At 37.7% G+C, this 20584-nt stretch overlaps 2 protein-coding genes across 2 annotated transcripts in view; both read right to left on the bottom strand.

The window, feature by feature from the left end:
• shroom1 (shroom family member 1) overlaps positions 1-8057 on the bottom strand; it is a 36493-nt gene extending 28436 nt beyond the window's left edge. The window contains exon 1 of the mRNA XM_063011933.1: positions 7999-8057. The gene's annotated coding sequence lies outside the window, so the exon portion shown is untranslated. The remainder of the gene's footprint in view (positions 1-7998) is intronic.
• A 7376-nt stretch (positions 8058-15433) lies between these two features.
• aff4 (AF4/FMR2 family, member 4) overlaps positions 15434-20584 on the bottom strand; it is a 67717-nt gene continuing 62566 nt past the window's right edge. Inside the window, exon 20 of the mRNA XM_063011066.1 lies at positions 15434-20481. Within this exon, the coding sequence (XP_062867136.1) occupies positions 20354-20481 (128 nt within the window). The 3' untranslated portion in view covers positions 15434-20353. The remainder of the gene's footprint in view (positions 20482-20584) is intronic.

Genomic DNA, 20584 nt, shown 5'->3' with positions numbered 1-20584 from the left:
ATAGTAGTGGATTTGCCAAGTTACCTTATATTAAAGGTAACTTTTATATCTGGTCAAAACACACACACAGGATCTCACACACTGGTGTCACTGGCCAGCCAAGCAAACGTCATATATCCATGGTTTGATTTATTTATTTATTGATATTTTAATGTCATGTTTTACACACTTTGGTTACATTCATGGGGAGAACATGCAAACTCCACACAGAAAGGACCCGGACCGCTTCACCTGGGAATCGGACCAAGGACCTTCTTGCTGCGAGGCGACGGTGCTACCCACCAAGCCACCGGGCCGCCCCCATGGGTTTCAAGGTTTCTAAACAGGGAAGCTTCAAAACCAGCACATTAATTAAAGCTGACTGAAAATTGTTGCTGATCAGACGGACACACAAACGCCTTTGCAATGAATGCCAAGGTTGATTCTACACTGACATGTTATATCCAAGCCACCCACCAACTAAGCTATACGAAATCCATGAAAATTCTGATCAGGCATTGCAACTGGTCATTATGAATTTATATTGGAAGGCTTTTTAGCAACAAGACCACTTGTAAAAGAGCAAATGTTTCTGAATTAACCAAAGAGACATGAGTTCTATTCTATGTAACCCATCAGAGGACTGATCATTTTTCCAAACGTGTACATTATATTCTGACCAGCAGTAAATACAGCCATATATTCTAATCAAGGCATTATTTGTAGATTAAGACTTCTTTATCAGCTGCAATGTGTATCAGTACTATGATTCGCCTACATTAGATGGTTGTGGAGCATGAACTGCCTGGTTAAGGTCTTGCCACAGAATCTCAATGGGATTCAAGTCAGGGAATCAACCACTCCAAAACCCTAAATTGCATTTGTGGCATTTAGCAGACGCTTTTACCCAAAGCGACTTACAATTATGACTGAATACAGTTTGAGCAATTGAGGGCCTTGCTGAGGGGCCCAACAGTGGCAACTTGCCGGTCGTAAGGTTTAAACTTAAACCTTCTGATTACTAGTCCAGTACCTTAACCACTGAGCAACTGCTGTCTCCTTTTGTGTCACCTTTTGTGTACCACTTTTAATCCATTGAGAGGTGGACTTGCTTGTGTGTTTTGGATCGCTTGCTGCATGATACAACTGCACTAAAGCTATATTCAACAGGTCTGGCAGTAATCCTCCCTGGTTGTGTCTAGTGAAAATGAACCGTCAACTGAAGATTTTCTCAATAACTTCAGTAATTGAAATCATCATTTAAAAACATTCCTCTGTTAGCAGATTCACACAGTAACAATGAGCAGTTTACGTAATAACATTTAATGTGCCATAACTCGTTACTCATTCTAGTTTCCTGTAACCGGATGGATTCTATGCATTCAAAGGTGTGTGTGTGAAGGTGCAGGTGTGGCGTGTGTGTGTGTTTATAATAGCAGTTAGAAATGGCGTCAGGTGTGTACATGCACTCTCCAAAAAGTCCTTGTCCATGCTCGCAGAACGGTTAGAGACAGAGTTCACACTGACACATGAAGTGATTGTATTTCAGCAGCAGGGCAAAACTCTGGTGTCTGATTTCCTACCAACAATGCACAACAGTATAGTGAACTCTCCTTGTCTGAATTAAACATTGCTGGAACAACGAGACATGCTTAATCATTTAGTGAAGTGTGGTGGGCACTTCTTGAATGACTATGGACACATTTTTGTAGTCAGAAACAGGCCTACAACACCAAGTCACTTCAAGCTCTTTCAAGTCAAGTCAAATTTATTTGTATAGCACTTTTTACAACAGACATTGTCTCAAAGCAATCCAGGACCAACAGACCAAAAAACCCTGTTAAGCAAACCGAGGGTGACAGTGGCAGAGAAAAACAACCTTAAAATTACAGGAAGAAACCTTGAGAGAAACCAACCTTTAGGACTGTTTCCACTACCCTGTCCATTTCAGCAATATCAATTATTCATGGATCAGTGACAATTAACTTTCAAATAATACTAATAATACATGATAATATATGAAAAATATAAAATATCTATACATTATATTTATTACATAATGTATTTAAAAATCTATATAATATAATTCAAATTATCATATTCATAGTACAAATATGGCCCTAATCGAATAAAGTATATATTATTGCATACATGTATATTAAATAATAATCTAAGGCAGATGGAACACCTTTATTTGGCATATATACAAATATAAACCTATTTATTCTATTCATTGATTTCATTTTCACTATCTGCCTTATCCTGGTCAGGGTGCGGCGGTCCGAAAGACTGGGCACAAGGCTGGGATACCCTGGACATGACGCCAATCCATAGCAAGCTCCTTGTCTCATAATTTTGATACAATATGTACTGTAGATAGTAGGGGTCAGAATTCAAGCGTAAACATGATTAAACTAACCAAAGTTTAGGTCATACTGACTAGCAGTAGGTTTAAAGATCAGCAATATTATATATGAAGTTGAATAATATTGCAGTATTAACAAAAATCATTTATTTTCATTGTTCATTGTTTGAATAGTAGCTTGTGACTGATGAATGATGATGAAAGGTGAGGTGCCAAAGTGTTCAAAGCAACAGGTGGGCTACAGTCAGTAACTGTATACCCACAAATTACATTAATGTGGTAGCTGGGGCTATAAAAATGGTTAATAAATGTGTATTACATAATTGGCCATTGAGTGTATAGTCAGGCACTCATAAAATAATTAGTTTTTTTATGAAAACACACTTTCAGTGCTTAACTTATAATGTACAGGGGTTGGACAAAATAACTGAAACACCTGGTTTTAGACCACAATAATTTATTAGTATGGTGTAGGGCCTCCTTTTGCGGCCAATACAGCGTCAATTCGTCTTGGAAATGACATATACAAGTCCTGCACAGTGGTCAGAGGGATTTTAAGCCATTCTTCTTGCAGGATAGTGGCCAGGTCACTACGTGATGCTGGTGGAGGAAAACGTTTCCTGACTCGCTTCTCCAAAACACCCCAAAGTGGCTCAATAATATTTAGATCTGGTGACTGTGCAGGCCATGGGAGATGTTCAACTTCACTTTCATGTTCATCAAACCAATCTTTCACCAGTCTTGCTGTGTGTATTGGTGCATTGTCATCCTGATACACGGCACCGCCATTGGATGCACATGGTCCTCCAGAATGGTTCGGTAGTCCTTGGCAGTGACGCGCCCATCTAGCACAAGTATTGGGCCAAGGGAATGCCATGATATGGCAGCCCAAACCATCACTGATCCACCCCCATGCTTCACTCTGGGCATGCAACAGTCTGGGTGGTACGCTTCTTTGGGGCTTCTCCACACCGTAACTCTCCCAGATGTGGGGAAAACAGTAAAGGTGGACTCATCAGAGAACAATACATGTTTCACATTGTCCACAGCCCAAGATTTGCGCTCCTTGCACCATTGAAACCGACGTTTGGCATTGGCACGAGTGACCAAAGGTTTGGCTATAGCAGCCCTGCCGTGTATATTGACCCTGTGGAGCTCCCGACGGACAGTTCTGGTGGAAACAGGAGAGTTGAGGTGCACATTTAATTCTGCCGTGATTTGGGCAGCCGTGGTTTTATGTTTTTTGGATGCAATCCGGGTTAGCACCCGAACATTCCTTTCAGACAGCTTCCTCTTGCGTCCACAGTTAATCCTGTTGGATGTGGTTTGTCCTTCTTGGTGGTATGCTGACATTACCCTGGATACCGTGGCTCTTGATACATCACAAAGACTTGCTGTCTTGGTCACAGATGCGCCAGCAAGACGTGCACCAACAATTTGTCCTCTTTTGAACTCTGGTATGTCACCCATAATGTTGTGTGCATTGCAATATTTTGAGCAAAACTGTGCTCTTACCCTGCTAATTGAACCTTCACACTCTGCTCTTACTGGTGCAATGTGCAATTAATGAAGATTGGCCACCAGACTGGTCCAATTTAGCCATGAAACCTCCCACACTAAAATGACAGGTGTTTCAGTTATTTTGTCCAACCCCTGTATATTATGTTTTAATAAAAAAAAGGGCTTTATCCCCTTATTACATGAACTATATGTACAGTGTATCACAAAAGTGAGTACACCCCTCACATTTCTGCAGATATTTAAGTATATCTTTTCATGGGACAACACTGACAAAATGACACTTTGACACAATGAAAAGTAGTTTGTGTGCAGCTTATATAACAGTGTAAATTTATTCTTCCCTCAAAATAACTCAATATACAGCCATTAATGTCTAAACCACCGGCAACAAAAGTGAGTACACCCCTTAGTGAAAGTTCCTGAAGTGTCAATATTTTGTGTGGCCACCATTATTTCCCAGAACTGCCTTAACTCTCCTGGGCATGGAGTTTACCAGAGCTTCACAGGTTGCCACTGGAATGCTTTTCCACTCCTCCATGACGACATCACGGAGCTGGCGGATATTCGAGACTTTTCGCTCCTCCACCTTCCGCTTGAGGATGCCCCAAATATGTTCTATTGGGTTTAGGTCTGGAGACATGCTTGGCCAGTCCATCACCTTTACCCTCAGCCTCTTCAATAAAGCAGTGGTCGTCTTAGAGGTGTGTTTGGGGTCATTATCATGCTGGAACACTGCCCTGCGACCCAGTTTCCAGAGGGAGGGGATCATGCTCTGCTTCAGTATTTCACAGTACATATTGGAGTTCATGTGTCCCTCAATGAAATGTAACTCCCCAACACCTGCTGCACTCATGCAGCCCCAGACCATGGCATTCCCACCACCATGCTTGACTGTAGGCATGACACACTTATCTTTGTACTCCTCACCTGATTGCCGCCACACATGCTTGAGACCATCTGAACCAAACAAATTAATCTTGGTCTCATCAGACCATAGGACATGGTTCCAGTAATCCATGTCCTTTGTTGACATGTCTTCAGCAAACTGTTTGGGGGCTTTCTTGTGTAGAGGCTTCAGAAGAGGCTTCCTTCTGAGGTGACAGCCATGCAGACCAATTTGATGTAGTGTGCGGCGTATGGTCTGAGCACTGACAGGCTGACCCCCCACCTTTTCAATTTCTGCAGCAATGCTGACAGCACTCCTGCGCCTATCTTTCAAAGACAGCGGTTGGATGTGACGCTGAGCACGTGCACTCAGCTTCTTTGGACGACCAACGCGAGGTCTGTTCTGAGTGGACCCTGCTCTTTTAAAACGCTGGATGATCTTGGCCACTGTGCTGCAGCTCAGTTTCAGGGTGTTGGCAATCTTCTTGTAGCCTTGGCCATCTTCATGTAGCACAACAATTCATCTTTTAAGATCCTCAAAGAGTTCTTTGCCATGAGGTGCCATGTTGGAACTTTCAGTGACCAGTATGAGAGAGTGTGAGAGCTGTACTACTAAATTGAACACACCTGCTCCCTATGCACACCTGAGACCTAGTAACACTAACGAGTCACATGACATTTTGGAGGGAAAATGACAAGCAGTGCTCAATTTGGACATTTAGGGGTGTAGTCTCTTAGGGGTGTACTCACTTTTGTTGCCGGTGGTTTAGACATTAATGGCTGTATATTGAGTTATTTTGAGGGAAGAATAAATTTACACTGTTATATAAGCTGCACACAGACTACTTTTCATTGTGTCAAAGTGTCATTTTGTCAGTGTTGTCACATGAAAAGATATACTTAAATATCTGCAGAAATGTGAGGGGTGTACTCACTTTTGTGATACACTGTATGTATAAAAAGGAATAAACAAACACATTACTCCCTTGCACCTTATTCTAGGCTTACTGTAAATAAAGATGCTATACACTGATCAGCCATAACATTAAAACCACCTCCTTGTTTCAACACTCACTGTCCATTTTATCAGTTCCACTTACCATATAGGAGCACTTTGTAGTTCTACAATTACTGACTGTAGTCCATCTGATTCTCAGCATGCATTCCTCAATGGTCAGGACCCCCACAGGACCACCACAGAGTAGGTATTATTTAGGTGGTGGATCATTCTCAGCACTGCAGTGACAATGACATGGTGGTGGTGTGTTTTTAGTGTGATGTGCTGGTATGACTGGATCAGACACAGCATCCCTGCTGGAGTTTTTAAATACCATGTCCACTCACTGTCCACTCTATTAGACACTCCTACCTAGTTGGTCCACCTTGCAGATGTAAAGTCAGAGACGATGGCTCATCTATTGCTGCTGTTCGAGTTGGTCATCTTCTAGACATTCATCAGTGGGCACAGGACGCTGCCCACAGGGCGCTGTTGGCTGAATATATTTCACTGTCATGGCAGTGCTGAGAATGACCCACCACCCAAATAATACCTGCTCTGTAGTGGTCCTGGGAGAGTCCTGACCATTGAAGAACAGGGTGAAAGGGGGCTAACAAAGCATGCAGAGAAACAGATGGACTACAGTCAGTAATTGTTGAACTACAAAGTGCTTCTATATGGTAAGTGGAGCTGATAAAATGGACAGTGAGTGTAGAAACAAGGAGGTGGTTTTAATGTTATCGCTGATCTGATATTCTTCTTTAACAGGTCTAGACTGGTTCAGCTAACTTAAAACAGGCTTGGTTAAGCTTTTTTATTCTTTTCATCCGGACGTCATTTGTTGGCTTTTTTCCATGACCTTGTCAAAAGGTAAATAACGAGAATACTTGTGTTAATACTTGTTTCTGAATGTGGTTAATGGCTTTGTTCTACTGCGGAAAGCTTGTTTCATATTCAACATTCGCTTGACATTTGGCATTTCAGTCGTAGAAATAACACATAATACTCACTCAGTTTACAATTTTAAGGACAAATAAAATGGCCAAATCATTACAATTCCATGTCATAGAATGTTTTTTATGTAATCCATGATTAAGTTTATAGACTGAACAAAAACCAAAACAAACTGGCTGTTCAAGCTGCAACTGCTGATTTAGGGACCGACACAACGACACAAACGTAGGTCAATTCATAACGTTTACAGTGAATTTATGCAGATAAATAAATCTATTAAAGTTTCGTATCATTTAATATAGTGATTTTAAATAAACTTAAAATACACAAATATACACAATGTTCCTAACATACTACTAAACTTATATATGTATTTTATTTATTTTTAAATCTTCTGATAATTCAGCTAAATCTTATATGATTTTTTCACCACAAAACACTACAAACCATATTTTGGAAATATTTATTCCATAATACTTTTATTATGCATATATATATATATATATATATATATATATATATATATATATATATATATATATATATATATATATATATATAGAGAGAGAGAGAGAGAGAGAGAGAGAGAGAGAGAGAGAGAGAGAGAGAGAGAGAGAGAGACAGACAGACAGATAATTATATTTAAATAATTCTGTTTAAGCCTCGTCCCTATCTTCTATGTGATGATGCCAAATCAAATGTAAACATTTAAATATATTTATTTCTTACACACTTTCAGGGTTATATTTGAAAATATGAATTTATTTTAACACCCACTGTTTGTGTCACCTTAAAATAATTGAATAATAATATAAAAATATATAATAGTAATAATAATTAGTTATATATAAATGTATGTATAATGTATATAATATAAAAATAAACGTACAACTATAAATATTACAAATGCATATATATGAAAATATTTTTATTTTTACAAATTTATTGTAATTGTGTAGTGTGTTAGTATTTTTGCCATAAGAATTGTTGACTGAGTATGTATTATTCATTTAATAAGAATGTCAAACGAATGTTTAACATTAAACTAAGTTCACCACCTGAGTTACCTGAGTTTGCGTCTTAAACCACACATTCTGTACTACATAGTGTGTCAGGATATTCATAACAACATATGCTTAAATATTAAGTTAGCCCCTTCTATAGTGCAGCAGTACGCGGTTTGGGACGCAGCCCTAGCTCATATAGTGTAACATTATTCTACAGCAGTTAGTCACACTATCGGCACACCTGTGCGCACTTCGTAGTAAATGTTGAAATTTCTTGAAATGTTACTCACCAGTAATTACGCAAATGTCGAATTCCCACAGAGCTCAAACGTGTCTCGTAAACACCAGTGCAATGAGAAAAAAACTAGTTAAACATGTTCTCTCCAAACATCAACTCACTCAACTGTTTCACCCACAACATGCACTAGCGAGGTAGCTCTCAGAACCGACCAATCACCTAACAGAAGGGCGGGACTAAACCTTGCATTACATGTTGCTTGGTTAACACCTGACTGATGATTCATTCATTTTCAGTAACCCAGAGCCGTAGATAGAGAGAGTTGCGACACTCCTTGATCTCGCCGCTACGCGGTCACGTGGTTCATGTAACCCTCCAATAGTTCCAAACAAACCCGGCGCTGTCATGTTCTCATATGGGACCGGCAGCAGTGAGTGAAATATTAAACGCTAAATAATAAACATTTGTACAATTTCTGGGTATTTTCAACTGCGTTTACATTTACTGCATCTGCTTTAATATCAATTTGGTATATGAAGTGGAAGATTGATGTTTATAATGACTTAATAGGTCGTTCTTGTTAACACACAGTACATTATATTAGCATACATTACATAATGCGATATCATTAAGTAGTAGAGACGATATACAGTACAGAGATTAGACAGTTTTTTATGTTTTGTTTTTTACATAAACTAATCTCCCTTCACTTTCCTGAGGATTCATAATAATAATCATTTTGGTTAAACACTAAGCCATGTGGCTGGATTCATAAGGTTTACCTGCACTGAATGAACAGATTCATAAACACACTACCGTACCAATACCTTTAACATTATAGTGCAGGTACATGAAATAGCATTAATTCATGTCTTATTTCATGAGTAAGTAATAATTTATTCCTACATGTAATACATGAATTAATTCATAATTAATATGCACTAGTTCATTTTGTCTAATGTAAGTGGTGGACAAGGTACACAAACCATGTAGTTGAGTTGAAGTAGAGATATCCAAGGTAACATATTACTCCAGTAAAAGTAGTAGTAAAAGTAAAAATACTCTTTACCTCCACTAAAGTACTAAACTAAATTTACCTTCAAATGTACTTAAGAATGAAAGTAAAAGTATAATGATTTATTATGGCTCTGATGTTTTATTATCATTTCTGTAACAAGACTCTTGATTAATCAACTTTTAATTAATCAATTTTAGGTGAAAAGACTCTAGTGTCAATAATTTAGCTTAGCTGACTAAGCTAAATTCAGTTATACCTATTAATTAAGATAAACATGTAACATTTAGTGCTGAGCAAATGCTAAATAATAACAGTATTACGTATATTAATGACATCAAATTCATTATTTTTTTTAAAACAAAGCAACAAACAGCTAAAAATGCTTGATAAGTAGTGGAAATGAATGGGGCTCTATGGGATGTTTGGAACTATACAGAGCTCCACAACCCGGAAGCTGCACAGAAAATATGTCCCGCCCCCTTTCCAACGGTTCCCTATGGGAGTGTCGCCACTCTGTTCTCTCTACCGCTCTGCAGTAACCGACTCGTTCTGTTCAGGGTCGCGTTGGGTCCGGTGTCACCCTGAACTACAGGGCACAAATTCACCATTGCAGCGCATCACACACTCGTTCACTCCAGATACATTAAAGAATACAAAAGGAATGCTGGGCAGAAATGCTGGTCATACTTATAATGACCTTATACCAGGCACGTGCACAGATAGACCCCTAGTGGTGCTCAAGCACCTGCCCTTTTGCCCTGGATGAGAAAAGTGCCCTTTCTGCTGGAGCCCATTTTTTTCTACATTCATCAACATTTAAAAATAAATATTACCCTCTCTGTCATCAATTTCCCCTAAAGTGTTTCACTAGTTTTGTTTTATTTAAAATCTTACTTATTTTGATGTGAAAGCCTGAAAAAAAAAACATGAGCACAAACATTTTGCAGGAGAATGTCAAGTAGCTTTCACAGTAAAGTGTTGAAAATAGATACAAACATACAATATTTTATAATTACAGCATCCTGGCCAAAACGCCGTGTAGGAAAAGTCACCTTTAGTCAAGGAGTTATTTTCATGCAAGCATTTATACTTCAACAGTTTACAAATGAGGAATAATTTTGCTAGGTAATTAACATTACAAACTAATATATGTAGAAGGCTAAATATAATGCTCTATGATATAGAACAGCATACAAAAAATGATGAATAAATAGGAAAATGTTATTTAACTGTCTTTTATTTTATTGGCATAATAAAAGGCCCATTGTTAACATTAACTACCCAAAGTGGGTTTCTGATTTGAAATCAAAGGTAGGTCTTAAGTTGAGCTATTTTTTGATGATTATTTAATATATTGTTTGGTTATTAAAAAGCGTGCACAATATGGCCTTGTTTTTGCCTGTTTTTTTATTTATTTATTCAATTTAATAATTTGAGTTATTTGATTAGATGTGTATTGATTGTGTTAACAAAAATAAACATATAAGTTAAATATCCTACTGTGTGTTTTTTTTTTTAATTTTATTAATAATTTTGGGCGATGGGTGCCCTTTTTTTGGCTTGAGCACCTGCCCCCAAAAATGTCTGTGCACGTGCCTGCCTTATACAGATTAAAATAAAGATTAAAATTATACCATAATCTATATATTATATTTATTATTTAAAGTATGTAATAATCTATATATTTATAATATAAAGTATATAAAAATCTATATAATATAATTTAAACTATCATACTCATAATCCGAATATGACTTTATACAGATTAAAATAAAGATTAAAATTATACCATAATCTATATATTATATTTATTATTTAAAGTATGTAATAATCTATATATTTATAATATAAAGTATATAAAAATCTATATAATATAATTTAAACTATCATACTCATAATCCGAATATGACCTTATACAGATTAAAATAAAGATTAAAATTATACCATAATCTATATATTATATTTATTATTTAAAGTATGTAATAATCTATATATTTATAATATAAAGTATATAAAAATCTATATAATATAATTTAAACTATCATACTCATAATCCAAATAGGACCTTATACAGATTAAAATAAAGATTAAAATTATACCATAATCTATTATATTTATTATTTAAAGTACAGTATATAATAATCTATATGATTTGGATTATCATTCTCGGAATCTAAATATTAATCAGATTATCAAAAAATCTATGTATTTATTATAAAGTATATAAAAATTTATATAATATAATTTAAACTATCATACTCATAATCAGAATATGGCCTTAATCAAATCAAGTTTATATTATTACCTAATAATTTAATAATATTTTATTATTATTTATATTAAATATAATATCATATTATTTATATTAAATAAAAATATAGGGCAGCTGGAATACCATATATATATATATACATGTACACTACAGTGAAATGCATTTTTCACGAATCAGAGGGGTCAGAGCACAAGGGCAGTCATTGTATGGTGAGCAAAGTGGGTTATGGGCCTGGCTCAAGAGTCTAACTAGTACTCCTTGTCAGAGCAGGGATTTGAAATCACAACCCTTCAGTTGGTATAACGCACAGCTCTACCCACTAGGATACCACTGCACCAAGAATCCTGTTCACAAAATGTGAAAGCAGTTTAAGAGGCCTTAACTTTTGGCAAGACCCTGCAGGTTTGTTTTGTTTATGAGGATTTCGACATCATGTTTAACACTTCGGTTACTCTCGTGACAGTACAGGTTACACATGATTCATCAGTTCAAGTTTAATGTCAAAATCCATCACAGACAATTTTGTTTTTCCAGTTCACCTAATTTACATTTACATGTCTTTGGTCTTCAATATATAACAATCTACAGTATATACTGTATGTATTATATAAAGTATAAAATAATCTATATATTAGGATTATTATACTCATAATCAGAATATGGCCTTAATCAGATTAAGTATATATTATTACATATATTAAACAATAATCTAGGGCAGATAGAGCACAGTTATTTGGCATATATACAACCCCAAATCAGAAAAAGTTGGGAAAGTATGGAAAATGCAAATAAAATAAAAAATGCAGTTTTCCTTACATTTACTTTGACTTTTATTTGATTGCAGACAGTTTGAACCTGAGAAATGTCATGTTTTGTCTGCTCAACTTTATTTAATTTGTTAATATTCCAAACAGGTGATTGTAATTATGGTACAAAAGCAGCATCCAGGAAAGGAAAGGAGTCTTTGATGAGCAAAGATGATCAGAGGATCTCCAGTCAACAAATGTGTGAGAAAATGATTAAAATGTTTAAAAACAATGTACCGCAAAGAAAGATCAGAAGGGATTTGCATATTTCTCCCTCTATAGTACATAATATCATTAAATGATTCAAGGAATCGGGAGGAATTTCAGTGCGATAAGTCCAAGGGTGCATGCTTAAGCTGAACGCTCGTGATCTTGATCCCTCAGACGGCACTGCATCAAGAACCGCCACTCAACAATAGCTGATATAACCACATGGTGCTTTGTCAAGCACTACAATACGGAGTTACATGTACAAATGCCACTTAAAACTTAACTGTGCAAAAAAGAAGCCTCATGTTAGCCATGTCCAGAAGCGGCGTCGACTTCTCCACAAACTCCACACAGAAAGGACCAGGACTGCTCCAGTTGGGAATTGAACCCAGGACCTTCATGCTGTGATGGCGAAATGCTACTCATGAGCCACTCTGCCACTTTCACCTGCACATGTAGATTAGACCAAATTGTATGAGACATTTCAAAAATCAGAATCAGATGCAATATGTAATTTATTATTATACATAATCATATATATATATATATAGAGATGTATTAGTTTCAGTAAAAACAGTATCACAATTATTAAACATGTAAAATAAACAATAATGGGTTTATTTTAAGCATAGGTTAGAATGAATAGTTTTAACCCCGATTTAGAAATAGCTAGCATGCTTGAACAATGTACACTGCAGTTTTTGAGACTCTGCAGGGAAAAGCCCTTTCACCTGCTGTAGATTTCTCAACTCGTGGTCCGGACGAAATGCCTTCAACCAGAACAAGCAACATGGGTTATTAAAGGCCAAACATTAACACAAACATTATGTAGTTGAACGATGTCGGATTATGGTTTTATATTAACAGTTACAGTTTGACAATGCAACAAGGAACTTGTACAGGGTTCATAAATTCAGGTCAGATGTTCAAGACTCACCAAGGACACGAAAAAGAATTGTGTTGACGTAGGTATAATAATGTACTGTTTACTGGAAATATGCAGTAAAATATTTTGGTGTTACATACACTCAGCGACCACATAATTAGGAACACTTGTACACATTGAGTGATTTTGACTTGTTTGAATGGTGCATGGGCAGCTTGGTGGCTCGGTGGGTAGCACTGTTGCCTCACAGGAAGAAGGTCCTGGGTTCGATCCCCAGGTGGGGCGGTACAGGTCCTTTCTGTGTGGAGTTTGCATGTTCTCCCTGTGTCTGTGTGGGTTTTCTCCCACAGTACAAAAACATGCAGTCATGTTAATTGGAGACACTGAATTGCCCTATAGGTGAATGGGTGTGTGTATGTGTGTATGTGTGTCTGCCCTGCGATGGACTGGCTCCCCGTCAGGGTGTTACTGTGTGCCTTGCGCACATTGAAAAGCTGGGATAGGCTCCACCCCACACCACCACCCACCCCCACCGCGACCATAATTGGATAAGCAGTTAAGAAAGTGCGTGAGTGTATGGTGCATGGTTGTTGGTGCTGCCCTGAAGTGGATTGGCGACCTATCTGGGGTGTTTCTTACCTTTTGCCCAGTGAATTGGACCCAGTGCATCAAACCCAGTGCAACCCTGAATAGGACAAAGTGGTGAGAAAATGGACTAAAGAATGAATGAATGAATGAATGAATGAATGAATTAATTAATTAATTAATTAATGGTTGTTGGTACCAGACAAGCTGGTTCAAGTTTGTTAGAATCTGCTGATCTCTAAGAAAACATAAGCATCTAGTGAGCGGCAGTTGTTTGGGCAGAAAGGCCTTGTTGACAAGAGGTCAAAGTAAAAAGCCAGACTGGTTCAAGCTGACAGGAATGCTATAATATATCCCTCCTGATTTGTAGGCATGAATTCATTTTCAGATCTTCCGTCAGCTGCTTGGTTAAATGTTGACACAAGATTTAAAAACACAGGATTGATTCCACTGTCAAAGTTCATCTATGCAAATTTACACAACTGTTAGGTAGGGGTGTAGGTTGAAATGTTAAACCCACTAATAAGAAAGCGTGTCCACAGCCTTTTGGCAGAGAATAAATTTTAAACTGCAAAAAGGCTTTACTATTTATTAAAATACATACAGTTTTTGTTCCAGCTGTCCTATACTTCTAGAAGTCACCACATAGGATTAGTCTGGGCAGCACTCCATTAAATCTCCCCCTACCCTTTTATCCTGGTCAGGGTTTCACTGGATCCAGTTTCCGCAGAATCATATGGCGCAATGCAGCTGAATCCACCAAATGATGTGTGTATGTAGATGCCTGACCAGCAAATAGCACCGTTGGGTTTTTAAGCCTTGGATAACCAGCAGTAAAGGGCTAGCAAAATTTACCACAGCGCCACCCAAATAATAAAAAATGTAATTAGCAAAGACTAGGAAACACCACCAGAGCAGGTATTATTTCGGTAGTGGATGATTCTCAGCACTGCAGTGACAATGACATGGTGGTGGTGTGTTAGTGTGTGTTGGTATGAGTGGATCTGACACAGCAGCGCTGCTGGAGTTTTTAAATACCATGTCCACTCACTGTCCACTCTATTACACACTCCTATCTAGTTGGTTCACCTTGTAGATGTAAAGTCAGAGACGATCGCTCCTGCTGTTTGAGTTGGTCATCTTCTAGACCTTCAGCAGTGGGCACAGGACGCTGCCCATGGGGTGCTGTTGGCTGGATATTTTCAGTTGGTGGACTATTCTCAGTCCAGCAGTGACAGTAAGGTGTTTAAAAACTCCATCAGCGCTGCTGTATCTGATCCACTCATACCAGCACAACACACACTAACACACCACCATGTCAGTGTCACTGCAGCACTGAGAATGATCCACCACCCAAATAATACCTGCTCTGTGGTGGTCCTGATCATTAAAGAACAGGCTGAAAGCAAGCTAAAAAAAAGTATGTAGAGAAACAGACGGACTACAGTCAGTAATTGTAGAACTACAAAGTGCTTCTATATGGTAAGTGGAGCTGATAAAATGGACAGTGAGTGTAGAAACAAGGAGGTGGTTTTAATGTTATGGCTGATCGGTGTATGTAAATGGAAACAAACTGTAAGGTCCTTTAAAGGTTACATTTTTGTGAGATTCCTGACAAAATGCACTCTCACTACATTTCCTTATTGTATATATTATTGTAGAATATTGCATTAAAAAAGACGTTAATGATATGAAGAGACCCAAAGGAACTTCAATAATCATATATATTTTATTCTCAATACAGCAAAATACAAAGAATATTTGCAACAGACTCAGAAAATCCATTAGTATCCAGTAATACTCACTTCACAAAATGGTTTAAATTACGATTTAGGATCATTCGAGGCTCAGGAGAATACCTTAAAACCATATTGCATCATTATTTATATGTAAAATGTCTCTTTTTAATCTTTAATTCTTAATACTTTAAACTGATCTGAACTATAGTGAACTGCGTGTGCAGAGATCTGTACTTCGTACATTCTAAAATAAGCACAACATATACACAGTGAGAACAGGTGAATGTACAAAAGAGATCACGTGAGCTACAGAGGTCCTAAAGGGTCGTACGTATCCCACAGGGTCCGCTTCCAACGATTTAGATTAGAATGGTTCAGAACAGACCCACAGTATCAACTGAATGACACTGTTACAAAAACAAAACGTACTAAGCACTTGGAACGATCGCAATGATAAAACAGCACTGCATGTAGAAAAGAGAACATTACAGTTATTAAAGTGGTGATAAAACTAAACCAAATATACAGTGTTTAGTCCAACATGTCAAGAAGGAAGCAATCAAAATGTCTAATATACACATTTATTTACAACTTCATATAAAGGTTAAACTGATAAAAATTACCCTAAAACAGACATCCTATATACATTTATACAGTGTAGCATTTAAATAGAAACATGCAAGTGTTCTGGTTTTGTATGTCAAAAGTTACCCTGGTTTATAGTTACAATCTGGAAACTCATCTAAAAGCAATATGGGAAAAAATATCTAAAAATAGGAAAAACTAGAAGTCAGTAAAGTGGATAGTTCTGCATGTAGGAATACAAGAACCTAAAATTATGTAGTGCATAAGTTCAATATGCAAGTATGAAAACCCTGCTCGTATGTGATCAGTCGGCTCAGGTCCAGAATCTCTAAGTGAAATAAAATTAAAAAACAATAATAAAATAAAATACAACTGAGTAATTCCACCCAAAGGTCTTGGTCATGCTTCTATTTGCCTCATTGTTAATAATTAAAACAAAGCAAAATGTGCTACATGACTATCAGCCCCTAAAACATTACGAAATCTGATTCTTCTGGCCATTTAACTCCAAACAAGGACTACTATTTTAGTATTTGCGACACTTGCTTTGAGTGCACCGTGGCACAACAGCTTCTAATGTAAAGGGTGAGCACTACCATGTTCACACATGCCTAGTTGATCAGTGATTGATAAATCTCGACCTATAAATATGACAAGAAATCCATCTTTTACAGCTAGTAGACAAAGCCCACTATACTTTTTTCCCACCAATTTTCCTCCCAATCTAGTCGTATCCAATCACCCGATTGCATGACGCTTCCTCTTTACTGACGTTGATCTCCACGCTGACTGAGGAGACCCGTGACTAACACGTGTGCAGTAGCCAACTGCATCTTTTCACCTGCATGAGGAGAGTTCATATGCGAATCAGCTTTGTGTACGGAGTCACAAAGGCGCCCAAGTGCAGGCGCCATCGATCAGCCAGCAGAGATCGTAATTGCATCAAATCCCATTCTTGCACCCCTCTTTGAACGACAGCCAATCATTGTTCGTGTAGGCGCCCAGCCTGCAGGATGGCAGAGCTGAGTTTCGAACAGATGAGTTTGAAATGTCAGCTCGCCCATTATGCTTCACAGGAATTCCAGGCGCAGATGGCAATGACCCTGCTGAAACAGAATATACAGAAAAGCACCAATCGTCACCATCTGTACTTATGCTTTCTAGGACTTCCAGTTCCAGACGGCTGTGTGTCAATAGGCTTACAGTTGTGATTTCGGGACGATAAACTGAGGCAAATAGAAAACCTTAGGGTGGATTGTTCTTTAAATATAACAAGATAAACCAAACTTAAAGGTGAAAGTCGACATGTAACACTTCCTTTAAAATAAAAAGGCCTGCATAGACTAATTCTCTGAATGAGTGTAAGAAGAAATAACAGTTTGTCCCTACAGAGAAAACAGGGAGCCGAACTAAAAGAGGTTTATAGTGCAAAAGATGGTAGATTTCCAGCATTTAATACACTGTGGACTAAACCTTCGACTGAAACTAAACCTTCATAGTTACTAATCCTCTTGTACCATTAAGTATTTTAGCCTACATACTTTCAGACTGACTTAGAGCAACAGGATGAAGAAAAATGCCAATCCAGCTACAGAAGAACACACTTTGACATGTAAAACTATCTGCAATTTCTGGCCGTGTTTCCAAAAAACAAACAACGTAATAACCAATAAACTGTGTATAGTACGCCATAAATATTAGCATGTATCATAAATATATCTTTAGATGATTCCGGTTAAATAATTTGTAGTTCAAAAATGACTAAGTTGCTATAAAGGGAACTGCATGATTTGATATTAAATATTTAAATATGACAACTTCATATACAATAGAAATACATCCCATATTACAACCCTGTACTCGAGAGAAAACGCGGTGCGTGGAAACGCAACCTTATCTGAAAAAAATCTCTAGAATGAAGTACTAAAGCGGCAGTAAAAATAAAATAAAATACTTATGCCTAAAAAGAGAAAAGCTACACAGAAAAGCTAGAGGCTAAATGCCAGCATAGGCTTCGTAGGTTGAGTTTATATCAGACTTTACAGCTTATATCAATTCTATGATTTCAAAACAACGACCGGTCTCTCGATGCTTTCAATCCTTCGGGTCCAAAACCAGCACTGCTGAAATGTTCAGATTCTGAAAACCCTACAAAAATTTGCAGGAACAAGAACTCAAAAAGGGGCAAAAAGTATGAATGCTTGGTTTTAACGTACCCCTCAGGAAATAGATTGTTAAAATACAATAATTAAGCAAAAATAATGATGGGGGAAATCATGAATGCATTTCTGAAAGTGGATAATGGGTGTTGCTTATTTATCTCGGATCCTTTGCATCACTTGGATTAAAAAACAGCACCAAATATTTCCCAGGTTTGTTCAGCACACTCCTTATGAATCAATTCAACAACAAATGTATCTGATTTTAAATGGACCACTTTCAATTCAATTCGATTTTATTTTATAACTGCAAATAACTGTCAATTTTTGTCTACCGCTTTATCCTGGTCAGGGTTGTGGCAGGTGCGGTTCCACTGGGAAACTCTGGGCACAAGGTAGGAATACCCTAAACAGAGTGTCAATCCATAGAAGCTTATTCCGAACGTAGCCAATCATGTGGTGGTGGTGAGCTGAGCCACCCAAGCTCTGTCAAGTTTCCAATCCTTTATTTTTGTTGCTCAAACCCTTAACAGTGTTGTTTACCACAATGTTCTATGCTGGAGTTTGTATAGAACCTACTACTGTTTTAGAACCTAACAGTGTTTTTCATAAATCATGCTGATTATTAGTTATTCTTGTAAAATCCATAGCAGCTTTTCCCAAACATAGCCAATCATGTCTGTGTAGATGCCTGAACAGCCGATTGAACCCCGGATCTCAGCAGCAGTGAGCTTGCTTATTAGACCGCTGCACCACCTAAGCTCTGTATGTATGCAGTCGCCAACTATATCATTCAACAGACCAATGTAAGTGCACAAACACCTACACAGGTAACAAGATAACGCACTATGCTTCCCATATGCTGTGACATTCTATAACAATAGAAGCCGCTGTTGCAGTGTCAAGACTGTGATGTTTGATACAAACTACCCTTCCCAGACATGGCCAATCGTGTCAGCTTTGCCAGCTTTTAAATAAGTTCTACTGAATCTGAAAGGGTTTAAGGCTTTGCTCAACAGTGGCTGGTTGGCAGAGAAGATTTTCAAATATACAACCTTTAGATTGATAAACCAGAGCTGTACCCACTGTCCCTATAATTTTGTGTTTTGTTTATAAACAACTTCAATGCTATTAAAACATAATTGATATAAAACATGTAAAAGTCAGCTGTTTTAAAATTATTTTACTGTTTTGACAAAGTTAGTTGACTGGTAATATTTGGTGCCAATCTAATTGAATCCAAGTGATTGGTGGTATAAGAAACAAATTCTTAGAAATGCATCAACCAAATTTTCACAAAAGTCCCTTTTGTAAAAGATCTCTTTTGTGAAACTAACCATGCCTTTTTTTTTAAACTGATATATAAAGAGACTTTGTTGCAGGGATACCTTCACATTTTGAGAACTTTGTTCCTGCCTTGTATGGCCACGTTAACCTGAGACTGGCTCAGCACTGATGGAAAAAAAAAAAATCATATTTTGACGCTATGATGCACGCTGGTTTCTGTGCATCGCATGGAATGCTTTCTTTATGGATTACATCTAATTCTATTAGCATTCCACAACCTTGCCCAACGGCACATGCCTTCAAGCTCACAATTCGCTTTGTTCCAGGACCAACCCATGTGCATGAATGTGCGTCTGAAACCTCGGTATTTCCTGTATATCATATACAAGGCACAAAAAAGGACTAACCCTTAGTTTTAAAGCACCTTTGGTTAAAGGGAGGTACGTTGGTTTAAAAACACCCTACAAAGTGTTGCTTTCTCTCATTCACAGCTGTAAGAGTAAAAAAAAACAATAATAATAATAAAATAAATAAACCAAAGTCAGAAACATAAAACATGGCTTCTGTATTATTTTTCCCCAGTCCAAGATGATCCAATGATGTGGAAAAGATGTCGCCGTTGACAAATTAATCGAGTAGTTCCCCGCTAATGAATATTCCGTTACTAAAAGCCAGAAAGAAGCTGAGGCAAGGTAATCCAAAACTGCTCAGTGTAGCTATGATAGTTTTTTTGGCAAGCTGGTGTTGAAAATGGACACAGTGTCAGAGATGTCTGAGGCAGATTAAGTTCGGGGAGTGTGGTGGGCGGCTGTATGGACAACCTGGCCAGCGATGTGAAGACAGGAGGAAGGAAGTCTTTTTTATGAAAGGAGCTTGGCATCGAGCCGCAGCCAGTGCAGACCCTGCCGTGTGTAGCGTACCAGTTCTGTCATGCTGCTGGTGTTAAAAATCAGTGGGCCCATCACCTTATCCAGCTCAGTGAAGAACTCTGAAAGGAGGAGAAACAGCAGGAGAGAAATTCATTTGGGGTTAATGGAAGGCCAGTAGCTCAATAAATAGTTCAGCAAAAAATAAAGGACTAACATGTTTGT

This window comes from Trichomycterus rosablanca, chromosome 16 (assembly GCF_030014385.1).
Source record: "Trichomycterus rosablanca isolate fTriRos1 chromosome 16, fTriRos1.hap1, whole genome shotgun sequence".
In the NCBI taxonomy this organism is placed as follows: Eukaryota; Metazoa; Chordata; class Actinopteri; order Siluriformes; family Trichomycteridae; genus Trichomycterus; species Trichomycterus rosablanca.
This window is presented reverse-complemented; position numbering and strand designations above follow the sequence as displayed.